Source organism: Emydura macquarii, unplaced genomic scaffold, assembly GCF_026122565.2.
Source record: "Emydura macquarii macquarii isolate MOO-44397 ecotype Brisbane River unplaced genomic scaffold, CSIRO-AGI_Emac_v2 contig_1483, whole genome shotgun sequence".
Classification (NCBI taxonomy): Eukaryota; Metazoa; Chordata; order Testudines; family Chelidae; genus Emydura; species Emydura macquarii.
The window spans coordinates 22,368,762-22,394,431 of record NW_027131620.1 but is presented as its reverse complement, the minus strand read 5'-3'; the positions used below and the strand labels follow the sequence as shown (position 1 = coordinate 22,394,431).

The window sequence follows — 25,670 nt, the reverse complement described above, 5'->3', positions numbered from 1 at the left end:
TCAGGTGCACGGGAGAGAGAAGAAGCAGGGAGATGAGGAAGGATTTCACTGGCTGGCTAGTGTATCCCAACCCGATCCACATACCCAGGCATATTAGTGAAAGGATTCTAGGCCCTGGGTTCACATAAAGGGTTAGACTCTCCCTTTTTTCACTGAGCTCTAGGTTTGAGTGAATTTGGGACCTGGGACTCTCAGTCCCACGGGTCTAGACAGCAATGTCTTTGTCAACCTGCCCTGTGCTGCAAGGTTTGTGGTAGGGGTGGAAGTATGGAGTAGAATAAGGTACCGACGACTACTCCCGAAGCCACTAATATCAGGTCTAGATCCAAACTTTCCCAAAGTTGAGGGGAAGGAAGGTGAGTTCAGATGTGGAGTTTTGTTTGGCACAGCATAGAGTCCTCTCTCGCTTTCTGGTTTCAGAGTACTACAGTACCCAAAATAGGGGGCATCGGAGAAGCTCAGATACAAGCGTTCTCAATTATGAGCAGCACTTGGAACCTGGTTGAGGCCCACCTCTAACTTCAGTTCCTATATGAATGGACTCCACATCATCTGTCAATGTCAGGCAATTTCCCTGATGTACCTGGCTTAGTACAGCTACTGCTGGCTCAGCCAGAGCCTCACCTGGAACAGCTGCTACCTATGGCTCCGGTTCAATCCCCAGCTTGTGTTCAGAGCATGACGCAAACTCAGCAAGTCTGGCTATCAGGGGAAAGGCTCTGTTAGATGGTTAAGGCCATGTCAGTGTCTGGACACCTCTTGATGTAGACAGCTCAGCTGCACCAAACGGGGACATCTGGGCTGTACCTAGCACACCCAGCAGCATTCAAGTAATTGACGCCAGACCTGACAGCTCTGTTAACCATTTTAATGCAGCCCCAGGTAGCTAACTTAGTGCTGCCCAAGGGGACAACAGTCGAGCAGAATAGCAGCAGCCAGAGTCTCTGATTTCAGACACTAGCTGTCCTTGGCCCTGCTGTCCTGGAGCTCCCGTCTCAGTCAGAGTCTGCCTCCCCAGTCCCAAGTCCCAGTGCCAGGGTTCCCCTGCCACCCCAGGACCCTCCTCCACCACACACAGCCCCTGGCACTTACTGCTGTTGCTGGGGAGTGTCCTGCTGCCACTGATGCTGTTGGCGGGAGGCGGCGAGATGGATCGGATGGAGACCGTGTCTTCTTCCTGGGAGCAGCCCGCCTGGATGGCTCGGAGATAGCTGTGGCTCCGGGAGCGGAAGTAGCTGGGCAGAGGAAGGTCCAGCACCTCCACAGCGGCTGACTCGGCTTCGCTGTAGGCTGATTCACACACCATCTCGTACTGCTCGCTCAGCTCTGCCTCCCTTGTCTGCAGGGGAAGAGAGGCAGGGTCAGCTACTCCCCTATTCAGAACCCTCTCCCTCTCCAAAGGCTGCTCTTGTCTCTGCTCCCCGTGACAGCCCCGTCTTGCTGAGTGCATAGCTCTATCAGGGCAGTGTTTAGCAGGGGGTCCGGTTTATAAATGGATTTTATTTATCTGTAGTAAGGCTGCACGGTGGAGTGGTCAGAGCTGGCAGGGGGTGGGGGTGGAGCAGGACTCCTGGGTTCTATGCCAAAATCTTCCACTGACTGGGATTTTCGGCCTGACACAAGTCAGTTGTTCGCCTGTCTTGGTGGAGTGTCGTGAGACTTAACTCACTGGTGTCTGCAAAGTGCTTTGAGGTCCTCAGTGGAAGGTCGCAGGGAAGTTCCAGGCACTATGAATTATTGTACAGTACCAGAGTTTCTCAGCAGGGGCATGGAGGGGGTGGGTTACAATTAAATTCCCTGCTCAGTGCTCAAAAACCTGCCAAGTTTGTACCACTGTAGTGAAGAACTCAGCCCATTCGTGCCATCAGTGCCTAAATTAATGGCTGTGAATAGCCAGGTAGATGGTGGGGACCCAGAGACCAGGCAGTTCAGTCTCTCCAAAGGCTGATCCATTCTCTGCTTCCCATTTCACCACCCCATCTCCATCTCAGCTGCCCCTACTTCCTGTATGCCCTGGGCCCATCCCAGACTGGCATTATCTTGCTCTAGAAGCAGAAATAAGGAGTGGTTCAGATTAAATAAAAGCTGGCCTGAAATTAATAAACGTACCAATAAATGCAGATAAGTGATTAGTCAACAAGGTGTTCAGGTTTAACTGCAAGGATAGTAATTATCTCTCTCCTAGCCCTACCCCTGTAATCCTCCATGTCCAACTATTCTATGTCTATTCTTTCTCACCCTTTTGCCAGTGTCCCCTGGAATCATGGGTAGGAGTTATTCAAAGTGCCCCCTTCCCTGGTCTCCAGGGTCTGATTCAACCCTTACTGGAGCCCCACTGACCTCACCGGGGCCTGGATCAGAAAAGTTGCATGGGAGATGAGGCGCTCTCACACATACACCCAGACACACCCATTCCCTCTCTCTCAAAAACATACACTCTCCTTGTCTTTCACATGCACAGAGGCACGCTCCAAAGCGCTCACACAATCTCCCTTGTGCGCTCTCATGGATGCTGCTTGGCTCCCATCCTACGGTCTTAGCTCCAAAGCGAGCCGGGCTGGGAAGATCCAGGCTGCAGTTTTGAATGCTGACCATTTTGGCTCAGCCGAATCCAGGACACTGGGATCATGCATGCGTCAGGCAGTCCATGTCCTGCTCATGTCCCGAAGTAATTATCGCATCAAACGACCAGCTAAAGGCTTGTGACCAAGAACACAAAGAGACTTTCTCTGAAGATGCATAGCGGCTTCAAAGTAGCAAAGAATTCACTCCCTATCCTGACACCAGAGGCGTTTATTCTCCCACCATTTCTCTACCAGTCCCTACTGGCCACGTCCTGATACAGTTTCTCATGATGTACTACATCTCCAGACACATGGCCTTCATTAAACTGGTCAAGGGGGAGACATCCATAGAGGGCAACAGAAAAAACATCCACAGGGGGCAACAGGAAAATGTCAGAGGGACGGTACCTGCTCTCCGTGTGTAAATATCTGTGGGATAAATGAGGACTGTCCAAATATCTGGAAGAAAGAGTTGGAGAAGGTTAAAGCACAAGAACTGGGGCCCTGTTAAACACAGAGTCATTCCCCAGGAACTGCAGACCAATGGGGATAAACAGATGTTCCCCCCGGCACTGCAACTGCCACCCTCTTTGCTGCCACCTATCTGGAGATCTCTTGAAATGTCAAAAGAGCAGAAACTGCCTCCTTCTTGCCGGCTGCTAAGATGGCTGCACAAATACAACAAGACAAAGCTTCACAGGACTCTTCCAATCCACAAAGCCACGACAGGACATATTTAGTCTATCAGAATACACAGGTGCAAATGCCAAAAGTCCAACCACCATCACCGACTGTAAGGAATGGGACAAAATCCCAGGAGACGTCTTGCACCGACAGCTCCGCATACACAGGAACTCTCCGAGCAAAGGAGCAGAGTCAGGACATCTCTGCTGCTGACTGCAACACATGCACGAAGGCTCAGCTTCCGGCACCAGCTCAGCCAAGGCATCATATTCTTCCTCCCCAAAGCTCTGCCAGATGCAAACCAGCAATCCGACCAGGAGACGTGCCATTCTTACCACGCCGCATCTGCACTGAGCATTCACAACCCCTCTCCTGCCTTTGCTCTGGCTTCAGCTCGCTTCCACTGGTTTTAGGAAGAGTGGAAGCGCTGGCATAGACAGGCAGAGGGTATTTTGACCAGCACATCATCTAACTCTGCTCAGAGCAAGGCTAGAGAACATGGTGGTAAAACCACCTGAGCCTGGTCTACGCCAGTGCTTGCATCACTGCACCAATGTTAGTGCAGGTAAGCCAAGCTGTGGTAACACTCCCGTATCTCAACAGCAGAGCCATGACACAACCAAACCTATTCAAAACCAAAGAGTACCGGCTTTCCTTTAAAAAGACAACACACTGCCTGCCGGGGTGAGTGCTGCAAAGACACAAAATGCTGGTTCCTCTCTTCTAATCTATTCATGTGCTGTGCCCATCACCATAGGATCTGGGAACCTACACAGAACATTGTCTCCAGCAATACTTTACTACTAGACATGGGTCCAAGATGCATCACTTGTTAGTATCTGGATTCAGAATCTCCCCAAAGTTAAATGGGTCAGATCTGGGGTTTTGATTTGGCTCATTACATAGACGGGGTCAGCTACAAAGTGTGGATGTTCAGAATTTGGAAAGATTCAGGCCTAGATCATTTCCAAACTGGAACTTGGCTGTTGGTACCCATAGCTATAAAGGGCTGAATCCGAAACCAAAATCTGGAGTCCCAAACTTTAGGGGAAGTATGGATTTAAATCCAAATCTGCATAAAATTTAGTGGCTTGCGCTCATCTCTGTTGGCTAGGAAGCAGCTTTGCAAATCAACATGACAAGACACGCTGGAATGGAGAGACACTGTTGTCTGCTTCACTGGACAAAGTATAGAAGATGCTTTGGGGAGCTCTTAGAAATGGCAAAAGTGAGGAAGAAAAACTGCCCAACTTTGGGAGGACAACAGGAGACATCACAAATAGCCCCACAACCCACCAACAAATCACACATGGACAGAGACATGAGATGGTCAGGCTGGGACAAGTCCTGCATTAGCATCAGTGCTGTGACTTGGGAGTGGGTCCATACTCTACAAAACTCCATCATTGCTGCAAAACACTTCTCAGGCTCAGAGGGACAAAGTCAGCCCTTGTTTAGCAGGTGAAACTCCAGCGAAGCAGTAGAGTGACACCAGGACTGAGTTTAATCCAGACATTTGGTGTGTTCCCTTTGGTAACACTGGTACCCTTTGTCATGCCAATGAAATTATTGAAATGGAAGTGAATGTTGTATACTGGGATCTCACAGCACATCCCAGAGATCATTCATAGCTAGTGTCTGGATCATCTAGTGAAATCCAGGGAAAGTCTCCCATTGACTTACTTGGGAGTTGGATTGAGATTTTAGGCAGTAACCTTAGTTTGTCTGGATAGCAAAACACCCAGCACGTTGTTGGTGATGTACAAAGAATAATAATGAACTGCAATAAATACTCCCTGGTGGATAATGTTTGACATCTATTTAGTATCTTTCCTTGAGGATCTCAAAGTACTTTACAAAGATCTATCCCCATTTTACAGATGGAGAAACTGAGAGGTAAAGGAACTAAAATTCCAAATCTAAACACCGCATCTGGATTGGAATGTCAGAGTGTGGCCTCTCTGGCCCCATTAGTGGATGGGAACAGAACTCTGATTTCCTGATAGCCAGTCCACCTCTCTAACCACCACACCATTCTGCCCATCATCCACCACGTGCTATGGCAAACTTGGCAGCGTGTGAGCACAGGTTCAGAAGGCGCATGATGTGTGTGTGTCTGTGTGCGCACGTACATGTAGGGAGACTCAGTCTGCTGTTATTGATAGAGGCCTGGTGTGACAGGCTAAAACAGCCTGGAAAGGGTTACAGGATACCTGCCTGTCTAATCCCCAGCAAGGGATTTTAGGGAATCCTCTTTCCAAGAGCTGAGATGATGAATTGTGCCCTGAGGCAAGGGCCTGAAACAGACTTAGGCCAGGTCTACACTACACGCTTACTTGGGTATAACGACATCGCCGAGGGGTGTGAAAAATCCACATTCACTGAACAACAATTATACCAACCTTAACCCCCTGTGTAGACAGCGCTATGTTGGCAGGAGAAGCTCTCACGGAGGTGGAGTTAGCAAGCCAATGGGAGAGCTCTCTCCCGTCAGTTTAGAGCTCTGCACCCAGGCATATTTGTAGTGTAGGCCTGCCCTAAGGCCTGGCACTTGTTCTTTCCCAGGTTGGTGTGGGAACCTACCAGTTGAGACCTGGACCACACACAAAACTGCATCATTTTAACAAAAACTGTGTTGCTGCATCTGTCACAGTTCCAGGGTTAACTGCACTTCTACCTACCCTGTGGTCTGCTCACAGACACCCCATTATGCCTCAGGCCTTCAGTCATCACCTCTCTATGGGTGGCGACCCACATCCCTCCCTTCAGACTGGGACTTTAGGCTGCACAGTGCTTGTCCCAGCAGGTCTAACCTCCGTCCAGCAGCTGCCGCTCACTCTCCCCCAGGGACAATGACAGCAGTTCCCAGCTCTCACAAAGCACAGTACACTTATTTTAGGACAAAAGCATTACAGAGAAAACACAGAATAAAACGACAGTGGCCACGCATGCTGTGCTTACCAGGGGCTATCCATCATCCACCTGGAGACCATAGGAGGTTTCCAGTCTTTCAAACCCTTCCAGCAGGGTTTTGCCCTCTTGGTTCCAATCTCATGTCAGTTTTTGGATCAGAGCGAGCTTTCCAGCCCCAGTCAGTTCAGGCTGGCCCTTTTTATCACAAGCTTTTTCTTTGCCTCCTGGTCCTCTGGAACCCACCCCGAACCAGTCTCTGCAGTTGCCCCAGGGAGTGGTGCTTCCCAGAAGAGGTAACAGCTCCGAAGATTTGCAGTAATTACCGCCCCCACTGATTTTAGATCTTGGAGGACGTTTGGTAGCCGTTCCCAATAGAGCTAGAATACAATCCCTAGCCCCCAAAATACATATAACATTTAAAGATACAAACGTTTATTACTAATCCCAGTGGTTATGGCATCTGGCACATCTCCGTATCACAGACGTTTCCATGCTTCCAAGGCCTCATGTCCCTCACAGCATCAACTGAGTTAAATCAGTGCAATGCTGCACGTGGGGACACTTACATCTGTGTAAACTTGGCACACATCGGCATAAGTTGCATCTGTTAATTTGCAAGCTGAACTGATATAAACCAGGTTTAAAGTGATGCAGAGTGTTCACACACAAAGCAGCACTGGTTTAATTCAAATCAGGGCAACATCACACCTTTAGCTAAGCTAGTGCAACAGTGTGTGTAGACAAGCCCTGAGTTGAATTGGCAGAGATGTGCAGATGCAAGGCCTAGGGCAGCAGGTGCTTTAGTATTTCATCATTAATGTCTGGGCTGTGTTGGGACCCAGGACTGAAATACCAGTGGGTATTCCAGGTCTGAATTCAGTGGCACTGGTAGAGCTGTGTGGAGGTCTAGGACTGGAACAGGGGGGACTGTTACAGATCAGGATTCAAGTGCATTAGCAGAGCTGTTTTCTGGATTAGCAGGGGGTGATACATGCCTTCCTGAACTCAGGTGCGCTGGCAATGCTGCCAGAGGACAGCTTCCCATCAGCTGAATACACCGTGCTAGGTTTTGTGGCGGAAAGGAAAAGCCCCTCCCACCTCCCAATCCCCTTCCGCTGGGAACACCCCTGTCTGCCCTGCAGCGGCGGTCTCCGGCTGGAACTGATGCTGCTCACGCTCACCTGGCTGATGCAGCTGGACTCGTTGATGTTGTCAGCGAGCTGGTTGTATTCTTCCTCCCAACTTGGGAACTTTGGAGGTAAGAGGATCTCGACGGAGTCCAAGCGGTCCAGGCTCCTGGGGGCCAAGCGAGAGAGAAACTGAGAGGAAGCTCCAGCTTAGCAGGAGATGAGAGAAGCAGCCGTGGCTGTTGGTGACATTCAGGCAGTGCAGCCAGGGCCCAAGCATAATTTTTTCAGGCCCAGTACAAACTTGTAACACGGGCCCCTTCCCAGACACATACCGCAATCCCTCGTCCCATACATACCATCTCATGAGCCATGAACAATTTTTCCCTCATGGTAATAGAGGTTGCAGCCTGTGCTGGGCCCCCCAGGGCCTTCGGGCCCCAGTAAAATGTACCCTTCCCCCCACCCACGTGGGGGTCCTGAGTGCAGCCAATAACCAGCAGTGCAACCAGCCAAGCCTTCCATAGGCAGGTGCGGGCAAGTGCTCAGGCAACATAGCCCTCTGGCACCCTCCACTGGGCTCATTTGTGCAGTGTAAGAAAACCCAGAAGCCCCTCAGGCTCCAAGAATCCAGGGCTCAGACCCATATTCAGTGCCTGGAGGATGGGAGTAGAAGGAAGCACCTTTTGAGAGCTGCCTGTAGCTAAGACTTGGAGCAGCTATGCTGAGTTCAAGCAGACAGACTCACAGCTGGCACAAACGTGAGGCTTTTTAGCCTGCTGAAATGAAAGGGTTGGGGGCGAGGATGGATGCTAGACCCTCCATTCCTGTCCCTGTCCCCCAAATTGAACCAGAACAGTGATGGGGGCTAATTGAGGCTCTGTCTGCCATGGTGGAATCCTCTCCATTCCTTTGTGTCACAGCGTTAACAGCACGCATCAAACACAGAGGCAGCGCGGGTCAGTGGCGAGGGCATGAGACTGGGATCTTTTCCTGCTTGTGCTACTGCTGACCTATGCAAGTCCTGCCTCTGGGCCTCATCTCTGCCTCTTGACTGTAACTAGGGCTGGGGGAAAAAAGAGGGTTTTTGATGGAAACTGGCTTTTTCTAGTAAACATTTTGGATTTTTGTTGAAAAACTAAAAAAAACAAAAAACCAATCCCCAACCAAAACTGTTCAGCTGAAAAAAACAAAAACAAAAAAACAGCGAGGTTGTTTTTGTTGTGGTTCTTTTAACAAAACCCCAAAAGATTTTGAAGAAAAAAATGGAACGAAAAAGATGTTTTGGAGGATGAAATCTTTGCCAGGGAAAAAAGGAATTCCTGAGCAGTTCTAATCACACACTCTTCTGGGCAGGGCCTGCCTCTCGCTATGTGTATACACAGCGCCTCGCACAGGGGGGCTGTGAGCTTAACTGGAGCCTCAAGGCCTGTTGGAATACACAGGATAAAATGGGCCCCAACACTACTCCAGTTACCCAACTCCAGACACATTGCTTATCACGGCTCTTTTATGACAGCCTTGCAGCTTGTGCCCTGCCTAGGAGACAGGGCTCAGATCCAAGCTTAGATCCTGGGAGGTGTTTGCCTACATGAAATGATATGCTGTCGCTTTGATGGGTTAGGGGGTGCCACATGCATATTCTAATCTATCTACCTCTGTCATCACATTGGCTCTCATGATCACAGCATCGGGACACACAGCGGTGCTGACTGTTGCAAGACTTGCAACATTTGTGGTTTTTCTTAAAGCCCCAGAGGCTGGAATCAGGTTATTAGCTGACACTCTCAGCTTTCAGTTTTCATTTCTAGCCCTTGTGGCCGCAGAGAAAAGCTTGAAAATGTGACCCCCTAATGGCTCAAGCACCATGTGGCAAATTCTAAATCCCCCCCAGTGTTATTTTTAAAACTCTCATATTTTCAGGGACTGATTCATGAATATTTGGGATTGGCAATGCTGGATGCACCTTGGTTACTACTCACTAGGATTTCACCCCTCCAGCGTGAGAGAGCTGAGACTAGGAAGGAGCCATCATGAAACAGGTCAACGGCTAATCTGTATTCATCTCAGTTCCCAGGAAGGGAACAAGTGGGGTCCTTCTTTCTGCTTGTCAGGTAGGAGATGGAAAGGGGATGTCCAGCAGTATCTCTACTCACGTCACATACGTGCTAGTCATGTTATACATGTTCTAGGCCATGCCACACACATGCTAGGCTACATTACAGACATGCTAGGGCTAGTTCAGGTGCTGGAAAATATCCCTTTCAAATAAATTCTGATTTCTCTGAGCCACTGATCAGTTCCCCTGGCCATATCCTATAGACAGGAAACAGTGCTGCGAAGAATCCATCACTAACCACAGCAGCCACGGGACGCTATAGGAACACTGAGGTCCTCTCTTCTGGGACAGCGGTTTATACAGACATATACACCCAGGCAGGATAACCATGAATGGCCACTGGGTGGCAAAAATGCTCCACAGAATTGCACCTCAGGCACTGACTAAAGCTGCAAGGAAGAACAGAGGTCTAGGCCTTCCCCTCCCGAAACTCATCCTGCCAAGCAGGGCTCTGAGACTCGAATAAATCGTATGTTACAGGAACGCCTAGTGCCACTTCCAGAAGGCTGATCATGGGCCGTACCATGCAACAACCCACAGGGCCTGCAATGCAGGACACTCAGATGCAGGCCTTGGCAAGCGGGCAGCTGGGCTTGCCCTGCTGGCCTCGGTACAGGCACTGCCACGTCACTCAGGGTCTCTTCCAAGGATCCAGGAAACAAACTGGGCCTGGACCTGCTCCTGCTGAAGTCAATGACCGACCTTGCCATTGAGGGCCCGATCCAAAGCCCACTGACATCAACAGGAGCCTTCTCATTGACTCCAATGAGCTTTGGATCCGGTCCCGACTGTCCCTCGTCCTGCTGTGATCGCCGGTCGTGGGAATCAGAGTGAGCCCCTCTCATCCGGGCTGTGATGAATATCCTCACCCACCAGCACGGTGATCTGGCAAGTGTTTGTGTTCAGCCAACTAGCAAGGGGCTGATGGGCATGAGCAATGAAGAATCGTGTGGCTGTTTATCCATCACTCCTCGCTCATCCTGCTTCCAAGCAGATCTCCAGGGAAATGCGCTGGATTTACTGTAGTCCTAGGGGTTTAACACTGGGCCCATCACACTCTCCGGCTTGTCAGATGCACCAATAAAAAGGAACAACAACATCAAACCTTCCCCCCATCTACCAGGAAATAGAGAGATGGGCCCAAATCTGATGGGTGGTTTACTCAGTCAGTGCTTCCTCAGGCAAATCTCCCACTGGGCCCTAACGAGAGGGGCTTGCCTGAGTGTGATTTCATGCTGTGCCCTGGAAGTTAACAGCCCTGGGCTCCTGTTGGACCAACAGAGGAGGCAAGTCCAGTCGAGGTCCCTGCCCGAGACAGCCCAGCCCAGATGGTGGGAACCCATTGGCTGACCTCAGGTGGCCTGCAGGGAGAGGAGCCCTTTACCCTCTGAATTGTGGTGTTTGGCATTTAATGCATCAATTTCATCAACCTGAGATGACTCTGCACAAGGGGGAGGGGGGGCTCTCTCCGGTTGTTTGGGAATAGGGATGCCCCTCTTTGCTGCTATCAAGAGCAATGGGATGGCTAGGAGTAGTGTCAGGAGAATTAGCAGCAGCATTCTTCCACTCCAGGATCCCTGTGCATTTTTCTACCCCCCCCCCCCCCTCCTCCGGGAGGTAAGTCAATACTATTCAGACTATTATGCCAATAGAGAAACTGAGGCACAGAGTGGGCAAGTGATTTGCCCAGGGTCACACAGTGAGTCTGTAGCAGAGCTGAGAATAGAACCGAGGAACTCACTGTTTTGTACCGCTGTTCAGTCTAACAAGATACTGAGGTTCCTCATCTCCCTGTTTCTACTTGGACTCCCCACACACACCCCAGTACTACAGGTCAGATCCCACTTTTTCTTGGCGAAGACCAGAGGCTCAACCCTCTGGTCTTGTGGAAGTTAAACAGTCTAAATGATTGGCCTTTTCACAGAGCACAGGCCAGTTTTAATGGGCATCTCAGGAAGGCTGGTGAGAAGCCCTGAATGGGCAGGAGCAGCAGCATGTGCTATTGATGCTTCTTGGCCAGTCTGGATCTGAATGACCAACTCCTGATAAGTGGGGGGACTCCAAACAGGCAGCCCATAAGAATAACTGGAAGTGAGAGAAAAGCACGGCGGAGAGGCCAGCAGATGGCGCTGGTGAATTTCTCTATTCACCCATTAGTACTGTGTCAGCCCCTTGCCTGCCTCGGGTGTTTTATTTAATTTGGATACATTCCGTTTGTGCCCAGATCTTTCCATTTCTTTTGCCCACGTGGGAAGGAGGGAGCAGAGCAAAGGTCAGAAGAACAGAGTTAGGCAGAGGACAGAATGTGGAGCGTGTGACTTTATTCACTGAGGTACAGGAGTTAGAGACGCAAGAGGCCTAGGGCCAGTCTACACTAGAAGCGTGACAGTGGCACTGATGCAGTGGCACCACTGTCGAGCATCTGGTGAAGACGCTCTATACCGACAGAAGAGCGCGCTTCCATCACCATAATAAAACCACCTCCCTGAGAGGTGGGAGCTGTCGCCGGGAGAACTCTCCCGCCAACATAGCTCTGCCCACACCGGCACCTAGATCGGTGTAACTTACGTCACTCAGGGGTGGCTTATTCACACCCCTGTATGACATGAGTTATACCGACATAATCTATAGTGTAGACAAACCCCTATTCACCCCTCTCTAGTCTAGTCTTCTAGGGTAGTGCACATGGTCTCTATAGCTGTACGCAATGTAGTCACGGCTGTGCTGGTCCCTATGACACTCAAAGTACCTTTCCCAGCCCTGAAGAAGAGCTCTGTGTGGTTCGAAAGCTTGTCTTTCTCCCCAACAGAAGCTGATCCAATAAAAATTCCTACTCCCTAATGGTCCCTATAGCACATTTTTTAGTGCTTTGGCTTAAACACTCCCACGTGATTGGGCTCACACTGTTCTCCTTGGGACGCTAGTGCACAGCCTAAGGGATCTCACTACCTGACTGCCAGGCAAAACTTTCCTTAGCTCAGTTTCATCCTGTGCCCAAAATACCTCCTCCCTGCTCCTGGGTGGCCATACACAAGGCAGCTCCCTTGCGTGCCCTTTGTTGTCACTTGGCCACGCTGGATGTGTTTCGCTCTTTTGATCTCTCCTCCTAAGTCATGTCATCTCTGACTTCCTCCTACTTTGTCCACATTTTCCTGGGCTGAGGCATGCAGAGCTGAATGCAATACCCCAGAGCCTGATACCCCAGAGATGGGCAGGGCCTGATTCTCCTCTCCTACACTGCTGTAAATCAGGAGAACCTGCATGGAAGTCATTGGGTTCACAGCAGGGTAGTGAGAGGCAAATCAAGCCCCTGGACAGGGGCTGTTCCCTCCCTGTCTGGTGACCAGCTGCTCTCACACTGCTGCCCTCCAAACTATGTTCATGTTGCCACCATATCACCCCCGTAGAGCCGCATCTCATTTGAAGTCCACGACCACTCTGTGGTCTCTGCATGCTGCTCCTCCCTCGTCCTCCCCACCCTGCTGGCATCTCTGATTACTCCCCCCCGGACATATTAGCTTGTATTATTCCAAGCCGAATCGCATCCAGTTAATTTCCTGTCTCCACATCTACCCCCTTTGTGCTAGCGCTCTGTCCTCACTGGAACTGGCAGTGTCTCCCACTTTTTGTCTCCTCGATGAATTTCAATCAATCACCCAGGTTATTACTAGGGGCCTGGGGGAAATCAACACCATGACACATAGTGAGGGGAGACTTCACGGGCTTGTGAGGGAGTAGCTGTTTACATATACAGATAGGGCCTCCCTACCTTTCATTCTCCCTTGTGGCACTCCAGTTGCTTCGCGTTCTGTTTGACTCCCAGAAAGCTGGTACCTCCTTCCTGCCTCCAACACTTGGCCTTGGTTCCCCTCTCTTGGTCTCATCTTTCCTTGCTGTTGTCTCCACCCAGCTTGGCAATCCACCCAATCCCCTATCCCATCCCAGGCATCTTGTCGCCAGTGCCTTTCACTTAAAGAATCCTTCGGATTAGCCACAATAGCACAGCAAAGGAGGTGCCACAGTGCCAAGGATTCTGGGGGTGCATCTGGGATCCAAAGGCCAGCGTAGGAGTGTGAACGTGTGGCCATCCTGGGAGACACCCTGCTACAAGCCACCTTCAATGTCTAAGCAACTTCACTTTGTTTAAGCTTCACTCCTCTTTAAGAGCCAGATCTTCTTAGGTGTAAACAAGTGCAGCTCCACCGAAGGCAATGTACACCACTAACATACACCTGGCCTCAGGGCCTGTCCCTGTCTTATTCCTACCCTCCGAACCAGCATGCAATGGGAACAGAGATCCTGTGCAATTTCATACACCTAGAGTTAGTTTAGAATCACTAGGCAACAAACGACTGCTCCATTCCTCCACCTTATCTTTATCTTCCCCAGTTTTCATCTCCTCTCACTCCCTGCTTCCCAAATTCCACCTCCCGGGCTGCCCAAATGAGGGCAACACTGATAACTTCCCATGAGGCTGAAGGTCACACTCAGCTGGAGACAACTGAGGAGATGGCGCCGCAACCCATCTTAAACAAGGAGGCTGGCAGGCCCAGCATACAACGTTCCAGGTTCGGTGTGGCTGTGAGCAGTAGAGCCCCCTGAGCCACGCCCAGGATTGACCCTGGAGTACCCCAGTGCAAAGGAGTCCTGAGCCGGTTACCTGTGTGCCGTGCTCTGCTCGCTCAAGGACTGTTGGGTGGCCTTGAGGTAACTCTGCCGCCGAGCTGCAGTTTTCGGGGATGGCTTGGGGCTGGTTTCTGAGTCTTCGCTGTCGTCATCTCCCATGGCTTTGATGTAGCTCCCACTCCGCATGCGCCGGCATGGGATCTCGTCGTCTTTGTCCCGGGACAGCGTATTGTTCCACTCTCCCTGAGGCACCTGGAAGAACAATGCAGCACCTTGACAGTCTGTGTCCGGGAAAGAACGAAGGAACCTCTGAGAGGAAGAGGAACATGGGAGTTGGAGGAACCAAAGCAGGGCCCTCAAGTCCGGTATCCTGGCTCCAGCCGTGGCAATACCTTTATGCATCAGAGGAATGGAGAAAACCCCTCACATTAATATGCACCTGGCCAGCTGGGCATGGGCAAAACAAGTCCTTCCTGACTCCGACAGCCACCTTCTTATGTCAGGAAGCTCGGTTATCCATATCTTAGCATGGAGAAGTACACTCGTTACCCAGCCCTTCTTTAAGCCCAACTATCGGTACAGTAGCTAACTCTGACTCCTTAAGGCAAAAAACGCTGCAGGCTGGCTCCGCCCTGTGGCTGAGATTCACCCCTGTGCTACAGGGCAGCACTTTCTGAGCCCCTCTCGGGCTGGACCAGGCTAGCATGGTGTGCAGAGCTTGTGCCAGTCCCGCAGCGCATGGGTGAATCGCATCTGGGGTGAAGAAATAGTTTGCTTTTGTTAATACTATGTTTTCTGGTCACTGATTTAATGGCGTGACACTCTCTTGTTCTCTTGCTATGGGACTGGATACAGGGCTGCGGAGATGTTGATTTTTATTTTCAGCAGCAGCCCTGAATTGTCAACTAATGCTCGATTCATGGCTTTACTTGGTTAAAGTGGATTCACTTGACTAAAACCTGAGGTAAGCCAGATACAAGGAGAATAAAGGCCATTGACTTAGGGGACCTCACTTTCTAATAATCCCTGACAAGCTCACAGGTTTCTAGTCAAAAGGCCCAGTTCTGCCACCTTTATGTTGATTAATACTTTACGAAGCAAATAGTCCCTCTGCAATCAATGGGGGTAAGGGAGGCTGAATTGATCCTGAAATCTCCTGATGGCTGCCAAAGCCTTCCACATAAGGAAAGCTAGAGGGGTTAGTAGGCAGAGAAGGGTGATCCTGTGGCTAAGGTTCTGGCCCTGGACTCAGGTCACCTATGTTCAATTGTCTGCTGGGACACAGACTTCCTGCATCACCTTGGGCAAGTGACTTAATGCCTCACTTATAACATTTCCCCCACACTCTGTCTGTCTCGTTCCTTTAGACTGCGAGCTGTTTGGGGGAGGGATTGTCTCTTATCACGTGTATGTACAGCACCCAGCACATTGGGGTTCTGGTGTTACAAGGGGCTGTTACATGCTACTGCAATATAAATACAAAATAGACTGGACATGAGCCGAGGAGCCAGGGACTCCTGAGTTCTGACCCAAGCTCTTCCTTACAGAAACGTATTTGACAGTCATTCACTCCAGCCTCGCAGCATTTGTTGTAAGCTGCTGGCTTGGGATCAGTACTACAGAATAGTGAAGTGCCTGATTATAAAGGCTGCTACTGACCTTGTGCAAGTCACTTAACCTGAGCGTGTGATTCTGCCTCTGCAGAAGAGAGTGCTATTTACCTCTCTCCAGGGCTATAGGGGGGATTAATTAGTTAGCGTTTGCTCAGTGATTGAAAATGCAAAGTGCGGTATCATGGCTAAGTGTTGTCAAACAGAAGGGCTAATCTGAGCAATGCTTCCTTTCCTGTTTGAATCTTGCAACCCAAAAGCCTCGTTTCAGGAGAACGATCTTGCTCTTGGAATCCCTTAGGGATTAGTTTGTGTTTTAGTCGTTATCTGTAACCCAGGAGTTCTCAACTTGGGGCGGGGGGGCCACGAACAGGTGTCAAGGGAGTCACGGCCACCCTGTCCTCCCCCTATTGCTAAACAGGAGGGGGATCCGAGCACAGGAAGGTTTAAGAGCTGCTGCTTTGTGCTGAAGGCATTTGCTCATGCAGCATTGCTACTCTGTTGGCATTTTCTCACTAAACTTTGTGACCACAAGCGGACGGGTTCCTAGTCAGGCAGCTTTCCTAGCTCACTGTCTTTTTGACAATAGGTAGCACTGAAAAAAAAATAAAGAGAACCAGACTGAGTCCTGGAGGGGCCCCTTTTGTGTAGCAGTTGAGAACTCAGAGGCCTTATGTAGAGCCACAAGCTTAAGGGGGAACAGAACTGAGGACGGGACACAGGAATTGTCAGCGCAGATCAGACTAATGGCCTGTCTTGTCTAGATCTGGTGTCTAAGTGCCAGCTGCTTCCAAGAAAAGGGAAGATGCAGGAAAGCGCCAAACGGACAAGCATGCACTAAGCTGTCCTTAGGAGCACTGCTGCCTGCGACTAGGCAGTTAGCAAGTGGCCTACGTCCTGCACAGGAGGGTGGAGATTATTATGGGGCAGATGTTATGGGGTATTTTTATCATCCTTCTGCAGTCTAATCCCTGGCGTCTCTCTTTAGGGATGGGCAAAGGGCACCCCAGGTCCTGCACACCATGTTGGTGCAGAAGGCTGCTTTGGACCCAAATCACTGGGAGGATTGGGCTGGATAATGCCTCCTGAGGTGCACCTGCAGCTCCTACTGGCAGCTCTGGCTGAAATCCCAGTAGTCAGTGGCAAAACTCCCCTGAAATCCAGCAGGGTCAGGATTCCCACCCTGAGGGGGCGAGCAGGCCCCAGCACTTATTCCAGGCCAACTTTCTCCCCCTCAGAGAGGCAGAGAAGCAGAGGCCCAGAGCCAGAGAGACAGCACCATTCTTCCACACGAGGCCAAGTGGTGGGGCTTTACAGTGGTGAAAAAGACCACTGGGGAGTAGAGGCCTGTCCAGGCCCTTGCTTTGGGGTGGGATTTGGTTCCACGTTTCGTGGCCTTCCCAAGACTCCCTCACTCTCTCTCTGACAGTTCCCCCACATCCCACTTGCCTCCTCCCAAGCCGGGCTGGATTCATCCAGCTGTTGTGTATGTTGCCTCCTGAAGGGGAGGTGATCAGATGCTGCCACAGCCTTAGGCTGAGGCTGCTAAACTCCTGATACTTGTGGCACAATCATTGCAAACCTACCGTCTCCACCAGGGAGAGGTTTGTGTGTCACCCCCCTCAGCCCTGATTGTTAGCTCAGCCTCAGGGGGCGCATTCCCTTTGTGGCCTTCACCCCGGTGCCATGCTTTGGCTCAGGGTGCGTTCTCCAGAGCAGGATGGCCGTCCAGACAGACCCCAGGGCAGACAGGCCAGCGGGGAGTTGCCACCGGCTCCGGACCGTGCTGCTGCTACTCCTGCTTTGTGTCCCGGTGGCTTGTGAGCTGGCTCTGGTGACAGATCACCTTAATAACAGCTCTGTTCTCAAATCACCGCAGGGGTGATTGGCTTTGACCTTTCCTAATGAAGGTGACAAGAGGCTTCTGGAAGCACTTTTACACCGGCCGCCTCTGAGTCACGTCTGACGGGAGATTGGATTTCTCCGCCTGGCTTGTCCTCACCTTGTTAATTGCACGTCAGGAGCAGTCACCCCCTGGCACTGACAGCACTCACGGCACCAGTCTGCACAGCTGCGTGCCCACTGCGGGGCTGGCGGGTTGGGAGCAGAGGGAGTCCAAAACCCAGCAGGGGAAATGGAAACGTTCCTTTTTCGGCTTGCTACCTGCCCTGGACACATGGTGGGAATGCAAAGCAGGTGAGGGCCTGTGCAAAGAGGCAGATAATCACCAACCTTGAGGGGCAAACACAGGCGCCTGAATGCACTCACAGTTATTTATATTACAGTGGAGGCTCCAACCTAGATCAGTACTCTATAGTGCTAGGCACATACACACTGTGAGAGATGGTCCCTGCCCTGGAGAGCTTACAATCTGGGTAAGACAAAGGATGGGAGAAGGGAAGTATTGCTGTCCCCATTTTACGGGTTGGGAGCTGAAGCACAAAGGTTAAGGCTATGATTTTCCAAACTGACTAGAGATTTTGGGTTCCCAACCTGGAAAATCTTGACCTACGTGACTCACCCAGATTCACCCTACAAGTCTGGTGGTAGGCTAGGGATTAGATCTCAGGACTCCTGATGCCCAGCTCCCTGATTTAAGCACTACATCATGCAGGTTCAGAATCCCGTTAGCTAACATTGCCCCCATATGCAGCAGGGTGTTAGCTATTCTGAGATGCCAGTTGAGCAGTTTCCTTTAACTCTACTGCCCCAATCTCTCTTTGCTGGGGCAATCTTTTGACAAAGCTATGTGAAAAACAATGCCACAACACCAACACAATATATTTACCATGAAGCATTGCCCTATTGACAATGTCCACAGACTTCACAGATTAGAAACTAATGCAGCAACCATTCACTTCAAGTCATGCTGTCCGTCTCTGGTTTTCTCTCTCTCTCTTCCAGATACAAAAGTCAAAGCTATGTCAAGGTGCTCAAAAGACCAATTTAGGGCATTGAGGGCAAAGAGATCTTTTGATGGAAATTGGTTGAATTTGATGCACTAGAGTGGAACAAACAGTTTTAGTTGTTAGGGATTGCACAAGGGAGGTAGAAAGAGCCTGATCAGATTCCCAAATATCACTCACTGGCATAGGGCCAGGTTTTTAAAGGGATTTAGGCACCTAAAGATTAAGAGAGGTATCTAGTGTAATTTTCAAACACAAACACACATAGGCCCCATGGCTGGTTTTGAGAATCCCACTGGGCAACTATCTGCATCCAAATACCTTTAAAAACCAGGCCCATGGCTCTAAAGTTCTACTTTCTTGAGACCTGGGTGAAAAGTTGGAGGCACATCCTCAGCTGACCTAAACAGATACAGCTCTGCCGAAATCTACACTGATTGGCAAGAGCTGAGAACCTGGCCCCTCACTGCAGCCCCTGGTGTTAAAGAAAACATGATAAGGAAACAGCGCTACAGTGCCCCAAACCAGTACATACACCCCTGCAGGCCAAACAAGGCTGCATTTACTGGGTTTCTGTTACACCATCTTATTCCTGCTTCCATTTCAATATGAAAGGTAGGAGAAAATGGAAGATCTACCAAGATTTTCTCATTTATACTGGTGAAAGTCAGGAGTAACTCTATGGAGGTCAATGGGGTTACATGAAGGTGAAACTGGTGGGAGAGAAAAAAGTTAGGCCCCAAAAACCTGTTGTTCTAGCTCCTGTGGTGAATGACTATGATGGGGGCCAGTCATCTCTCTTGAGCCCCTCCTGTTGGTCAGGTGCAAACCTGATGTCTCTCTGCTTGTGCTGTCCCATCAGCTGTTGCCCTCATCAGGTGGATCTTCAGGGGCTTAATCCTCTAACTGAGTCACATAGTCAAACGCATGAGTGAACTAACCCTTTCCAGGGTAACAAAGGTCCAACAGGACCCCTCACTGTGCCCTTGTTGGTGTTTTGGGGCTCAGTTTTCAGCCCCTTCTAGCTCACCTTTAAGTCTGTCCGGGCTTAGAGCAGTGCCACTAAGGTGATTTCCCTGGAGAGTCTTCAAGTCCTGCCCTTCACTTCAGCCTCTAAACAAGCCTTATCCCCTTCTCAGGGCTTAGGTCATCCTGCCAGTGGGGGAAGACCCAGATCCACTCCAGGTGCTGACTTTGTTAATGTTAATGAGAACATACAGCAGCTTCCTGTAATTGCTGTTGCTGCTATTTCTTGGGCCACTTCCCACATAGCCCCTTCCACTTCACCCTTACTTCAGGGCTGAAGTTCTGTCTCACAGCATGCCAATGTCACCAGAACCAATCTACTAGTGCATCCCTGAGCGCCAGCAAAGAGCATCAAGCTCCCCTCCCCACTGGACACTACACTGCTCAAAGCACCCACCCTGCATCTCCGTTTAACTGAATCCGCTGAACTCTGATTGGCTGCTTCCCTGCAGCCTTTCTAGGCAGGCCGGGAAGACTGCCTTTACTGCTCCTTTTCTGGGAAGGGGTGTGGTAGGACCAGGAGGCCTCCAGCAGGGGGCCTCAAAGGGCCCATTATATCTCACCACAGCAGCCAAACTCTGGGTTAGGAAAAGGTTTATTTGCGGAGTTGCAGAGCGATTCAATGGCCCAGAGTGTTGGTTTAGGGAGCCCCTGGCATACCCTTGGTGCTAGGAAAGAATAATCAATCATCAGAACAATAACAATAATGAGGACAGGTTCTAGGTCACTTTGGATTGGCCCCTATTCAATCATTACCATATGGCAACTGTTTGGTGACCTCAGTTCAGTTGTTAATGAACCATAGAAATTAGAGACAGACCAATCGATTAGACCAGCCAGGCGTTTCCTACAGTGTCTTGTCCCACCTCACTTGCAATGTCCCAAGCCATGGTACTTCGACCCCAGTCTGTGGGATCCATTCAGCAGTTTGCAGAGCTCGCTGTCAGGAAGTTTTTTCAGTCTAAATGGCCCATTTTCTTAGCTTTCGCCCAATGCACTCACAGGGACCTGACTAAATAGCTCTTCTCCCACCTTGGTGGTTGTAATCTTCAGAGATTTAGGCCCAGATCCTCCGAGGTATTTAGATTCCTAACTTCCACTGATTTCAGAGGAGGTTGGAAGACCTTGGAGGATCTGGGTCTCAGAGACTTACTCAGTCAGGTTCTCCCACTGGGCCTGGCTGTGCTCATTGTGTGGCCTGAGCAGGGTATAAAGGCATCCAAGCCACATTTATGTTCCCCTGATCTTGGGGTCAGCCCCCAGTCTCTGACATGAATGAGCTCAGCACGCAGGGGATGTCCTGGCAGCTGGCGATGGTAATACAGACACCTCCCAGTGGTGGCTGGGGGTCTTTGAGATAAGGGTACTAGGTTATTTCTATTGCCCGTCACCTTGTACGTATGTCAGCACTGTCTGCAACTTACCACGGGTCCATCCCTGCTTCCACTGCAGTCAGTGAAGGGTTTTCCATTGACATGAACAGGGTCAGTCAGGATCCAGCTGCTCAACAGGGGGCAAATCCTGATCCCAGTGGGGGCAAATCCTGGGGGCAGCTGGGGGCAAATCCTGATCCCAGTGATCAGCAAGAATGACAAATGCCTGGGGAGCAGGGCCCCATGTAAGGCATGGGAACTCTCATGGGATTTATGGTGTCCCCTTAGTTTCTTTTCCACTTCCTTGCCGTTATGTGGCATTCCTTGGAGGTGGCTCTCTCTGATCCTCCCCTAGACCCCAGAGATGGGAGTCACATAAATGTTATTCTCCCTTGTAAACTGCAGCCTTGGCCCCTCCTGCTGGCTGAAAGCCTACCTCAGTGCTCACGAACCTTTCCCTGCGGAGCGCACTGGGCGAGCATACCCGGGCCCTGGAACGCGGCACCTCTGCAGCCATTCGGCCTCCGTATTCCGCTCCTCAGGAGAAGAGTCCCTCATGCTCAGCCGAATGATAATAAGTGGTGTGGGGAGGGGGCTTTGAACACTGCAGAGGGCTCCCCCTGCCATAAGGCTGCTAAGAGCATTTCCTCATCACCCAGAGCACTGACATGAAGGGAAAGGCAGTGAAGCGGGAAATCCCCCTTCCAGGCTGTGGGCAGATGCAGAAGAGACACGCTGCTCCCATTGCTTCAGCTGGAGCCAACTCGATGGCAGGGTTTTCGGAACAAGCAGTAATTCTGAAAGCACATGTACACCGCACGGGCAAATGTGTGCTCACACACACGGACCCACACACCACACCCAGCAGCACGCACACAAACACATGCACTGGTGCAAACGGGCATAGGGATGCACCATGGGCACAGTACGCACACGCAAGCGTTTATGTGGGGGACAAGCAGGAAGACACAGGCGCCCAGCCACAGTAGGCACTGCCTGGTTGCGGAGGGGAGGGCAGGACTGGGTAGCCACTTGCTAGGTGGGAAGGGGCAAAGACCTGCATGGCACTGGAGACCCTAAAATGAGGCTTCAGTGGCTTAGTGCTTAATCCGCCCCCAAGTAATAAACTCCTGTGGTAGGAAGCTGCTGCTTCCATCCCAGAGCCCTGCTATAGCTGGGGAGACTGGGGAACCACAGGAGCCAGGTATCAGCCAACTGGGCTGTAAACGGCTGCTTCTTAGCAGGACTCCCCAGGCACCAGCCCTTCATCAGGGCCACCCACCTGCCCCACTCACACAGCCTGGTGCCCCCTTCTCTTAGGCTTTATGCCTCCACACCGAGGGCAGCCATAGAAGCCCAGCTCCCTCCCCACGTGCTACGGAGGAAACTTCTCACGACCACCACGTCTCACCTACTGCCACCTAAACGCACGAGGACAGCCGAGGACCTCTCTGTGCTCAGCTGGGTTTGCCAGTGAATTCCCCCAGCGCAGTTTGGTAACAGCTTTCATACCATGGCTCTGCTGCCAGCCCCTCCTGGGACGAGGGCCTGGGTCTCTCTCATGGCAATGTCAAATTCTGCCCACGAGTTTCATTTCTATAGGGAGTGTGGGGAGTAAACCCCTGAGTCGAAGCTGATGCTACCCAGCAGTGCAAGGAGCAGTCCCTCAGTGCAGCCTGGCTGGGGGGATGCTGCTCAGACTATTGCAGGAAAGGTATCGGTCCCTGTAAGGCCAGTGTCCTGAAGCTGTCCTGCCTGGGGTATAGCCCTAAACATCCATGTCCTAACTGCTGCGACTCTATCATCTTCAGTGGAGCTGCACCGATTTATATGAGCCGAGGATCTGGGCTGCCCACCACCTGTCTGGGCTAGTGACACAGTTGTGCCCAGAATCCCTGGTTAGATTTTCAAGCAATTCAGGAGCGGTTCTTTATTTATTTCACAAATGAATGCATCCTTTTACCCTGAGATCCTCTCGCATGCCAAACTGCCAGTGACGTGGTAACAACTTAGTAAGGGCCTGAAAGAGCCGGCCAACTGACTTCAGGAGGGCTGCTGGCTGAGATCTATGTATGTCGGTTTCCATTATTTTATTATTCCATTCTGTTCTCACTTAGCAGCTGCGCCGCTGCGGCGCGTCTGGTGAAGACACTTTATGCCAATGGGAGAGAGGCTACCCGTTGGCATAATGCAACCACCTCCGTGAACGGCAAACGTTTGGGAGAAGCTCCCCTGCTGACATAGCGCTGTCCACACCAGCACTTATGTTGGTGTAATTGATGTCACTCGGGAGGTGGGTTATTCACACCCCAGGAGTGACATAAATTCTTCTGACATAAGCTGTAGTGTAGGCATAGCCTCACACCCTGGATTTCCCTATGTTGTGTATTTAGTGTGTGGTGCCTGGGTGTATTTTGTGGCTGACTATTTAACCTGGTAACACTTTAACACAAAGGAAAACAATTAACAACATTCCTGATCCAATAAATTTCTCAGTAATTTGATTTGTAGGAAGCGGAAAGCTAGGCATGAGGCACAGGCTGCTTTGCAATAATTAATCGCTCCTTAAACACCACAAACCCACTGCCAGAAGAGTCACTGTGCCTTTGTGTTAAAAATGCACTCAGGTGATGTACACATATAGCCCAGCTGATACTGCCCACAGCCCCAGCCATTTATTTTTATTCCCTGTCTAAGCATGTGTTAAGTTTTGTGTTCTTAAGTGCTACCTGTTGAAATACTGAAGTGTATCTAAACATACTTATGTAATGATCCAGCATAGTTTGAACCTGGGGCCTTCAACACTAAAATGTGGACTTCTACCACTTGAGCTAAAGGACTAACTGGTGGGAGTAGTAGGCTTTTATCTTTGTGGACTAGCCACTTAAGGGAACACAACTCCAATGCCCTTTTATGGACCATTTGGCCCATGGTAAATTATTATTATTACTGTATTGCCGTAGGACATAGAAGCCCCACTCCTGGACCAAGGGCCCACTGGACTAGATGCTGTACAGACACAGAACACATCAAGATAGTTCTAGGGAGAGGTGCATCCCAGAGACCTGAGCATGGAACTGGGTCATTTTCATGACAACAAGAGCTCTGCTCTGAAGAGTCACATTTGCAATGGGCTTTGTGCCTGAAAAAGATATTGGGCAGGTGCACCTGAAACTGGCCAACAAGCCCCAGAGCTACACTCCTTCCAGGCAAGCAATCTTGGGCCATTACAGGCTGCTCCAGAGCCCTTTGCAGGTATGCTTTTAAAGGCTGGTTGACTATTTGACTCACATTTCACCTGCAGTTGCCGTTTATTCCCCCTGGTAACACCCCAATGGGCTGCTCTGTAAGTGATTCTGTTATAAAGTGAGGTGATGATAAAGTAGCAGGAGCTGATTCGTTTTTTGGTCAGACCAGAGCAGTGCCCCTGGCCTCCCTGAGCCAGAGGCCTTCTTACCAATCGGAACATCACACCCGTCAGAGACCAGACGCAAACCCCGGCGTGGCACCCACCTGCAAGTAATGATAGGCTAAGTCTTGCTGGCAGGACTTTGATTTCAGCAGGGCTTTGTCGATGGTGGCGGAGGCCTTTTGGCACACTTCCCGGGCATGGCTAAGGGTGAGCGTGGACCAGGAGCCCCTTTTGATGTAGTTGGACTCGTTGTTGATGGGGATATTGGCGCAAGGGGTGACCTTGAGGTCGTTATTGCTTTTGGAGGATTTCAGCATGTGCTCACTGATGGTGTTATACGCGTGCATGAAGTACCTAGGCTGGCTGTGGTCAGGTTGCCTGCCCAGGGTCATGAGGCCCATGGGGTTGCGATAGCTGCAGGTGTCACTGTCTAGGTTGTCGTCCGAGCTCCACCAGCCTGATATGTTGGACCTGGTCCTGCGTTTGGTCTCGGTGGTCTTTGCCCGGTCTTTGCTCTTGCTCCTCCGGTTCTGCTTTGGGTCCTCTGTGCCCTTCTTGCCATTCACACTGCCTTTGGTGGGGCCCTCCAGGGACTGTGACTTGGCAAAGAGCTTCTGGACGGAGTGGACCAGGTGTCGGATGCGCCCGGGGCTCTCGCTTCGCTGCTTGGAATCACTCCTCTGGAACTGGAGGGTGCTGAAGCCGTCCCGGTGGATGGGTAGCTGCTTCTCAAATTGGTCCAAGAGGTTTGCGGGGAGGCGGTTGATCTTAGTGGCTTGGGCATGGCTCGGGAAGGGGCTCTCATCCGGGACCTCGAAGTGGGAATTGTAATGGAGCCGGGGGAAAGTGCTGCTGTTGGAAATCTGGTTGTTGAGTGGGAGGAGACAGTCACTATGGAGGGAATTCTGGGCTGGAAACCGGGGGTCCATGGGGTAGGAGTCAGTGGGGCTGAGGAGGTAAGGGTTCCTGTCTTGGGCGGCATAGAGAGAGTCTTGAGGGGAGTCCAGATTATCGGAGAGGTGGCGGCTTCTGTTATCTCCTAACCCCTTCATGGTCCTGGGGTTTCCTACAGCATCTCTTCACGGGTGACACTGAGGAGCCTTCTTGCTAGTTCTCCCTTTGGTCCCTCTCCCTCTGGAGACTATCCTGCAGCCACAGAGACAAGAAAGACGCACAGATCACTGAAAGACAGTTCCCTCTAGCCCTTTAAGCATTTCCACCCTGCTCCTCTCCCAAGACATCAGAGCAGGTGCCTGGCAATTCTGAAAGCAAAGACAACAAGGGTTATTATAGAGCTGGGATCATCAGGT

At 50.9% G+C, this 25,670-nt stretch overlaps 1 protein-coding gene and 1 long non-coding RNA gene across 2 annotated transcripts in view; both read right to left on the bottom strand.

Annotated features, from left to right (window-relative positions):
- The window catches only part of DLGAP4 (DLG associated protein 4), a 96,855-nt gene extending 71,428 nt beyond the window's left edge, over nucleotides 1–25,427 (bottom strand). The window contains exons 1-5 of the mRNA XM_067554442.1: nucleotides 24,462–25,427; nucleotides 14,068–14,285; nucleotides 7,343–7,457; nucleotides 2,973–3,023; nucleotides 1,093–1,339 (exon numbers count right to left, since the gene is read on the bottom strand). Coding sequence (XP_067410543.1) covers nucleotides 1,093–1,339; nucleotides 2,973–3,023; nucleotides 7,343–7,457; nucleotides 14,068–14,285; nucleotides 24,462–25,412 — 1,582 coding nt within the window. The 5' untranslated portion in view covers nucleotides 25,413–25,427. The remainder of the gene's footprint in view (nucleotides 1–1,092; nucleotides 1,340–2,972; nucleotides 3,024–7,342; nucleotides 7,458–14,067; nucleotides 14,286–24,461) is intronic.
- On the bottom strand, nucleotides 16,109–19,934 carry LOC137157194 (uncharacterized). The gene is made up of 3 exons (XR_010921029.1): nucleotides 19,580–19,934; nucleotides 17,646–17,811; nucleotides 16,109–16,238 (listed from the first exon to the last, which is right to left on the bottom strand). It is a non-coding gene; the product is annotated as an uncharacterized lncRNA (long non-coding RNA).
- Nucleotides 25,428–25,670: the final 243 nt, after the last annotated feature.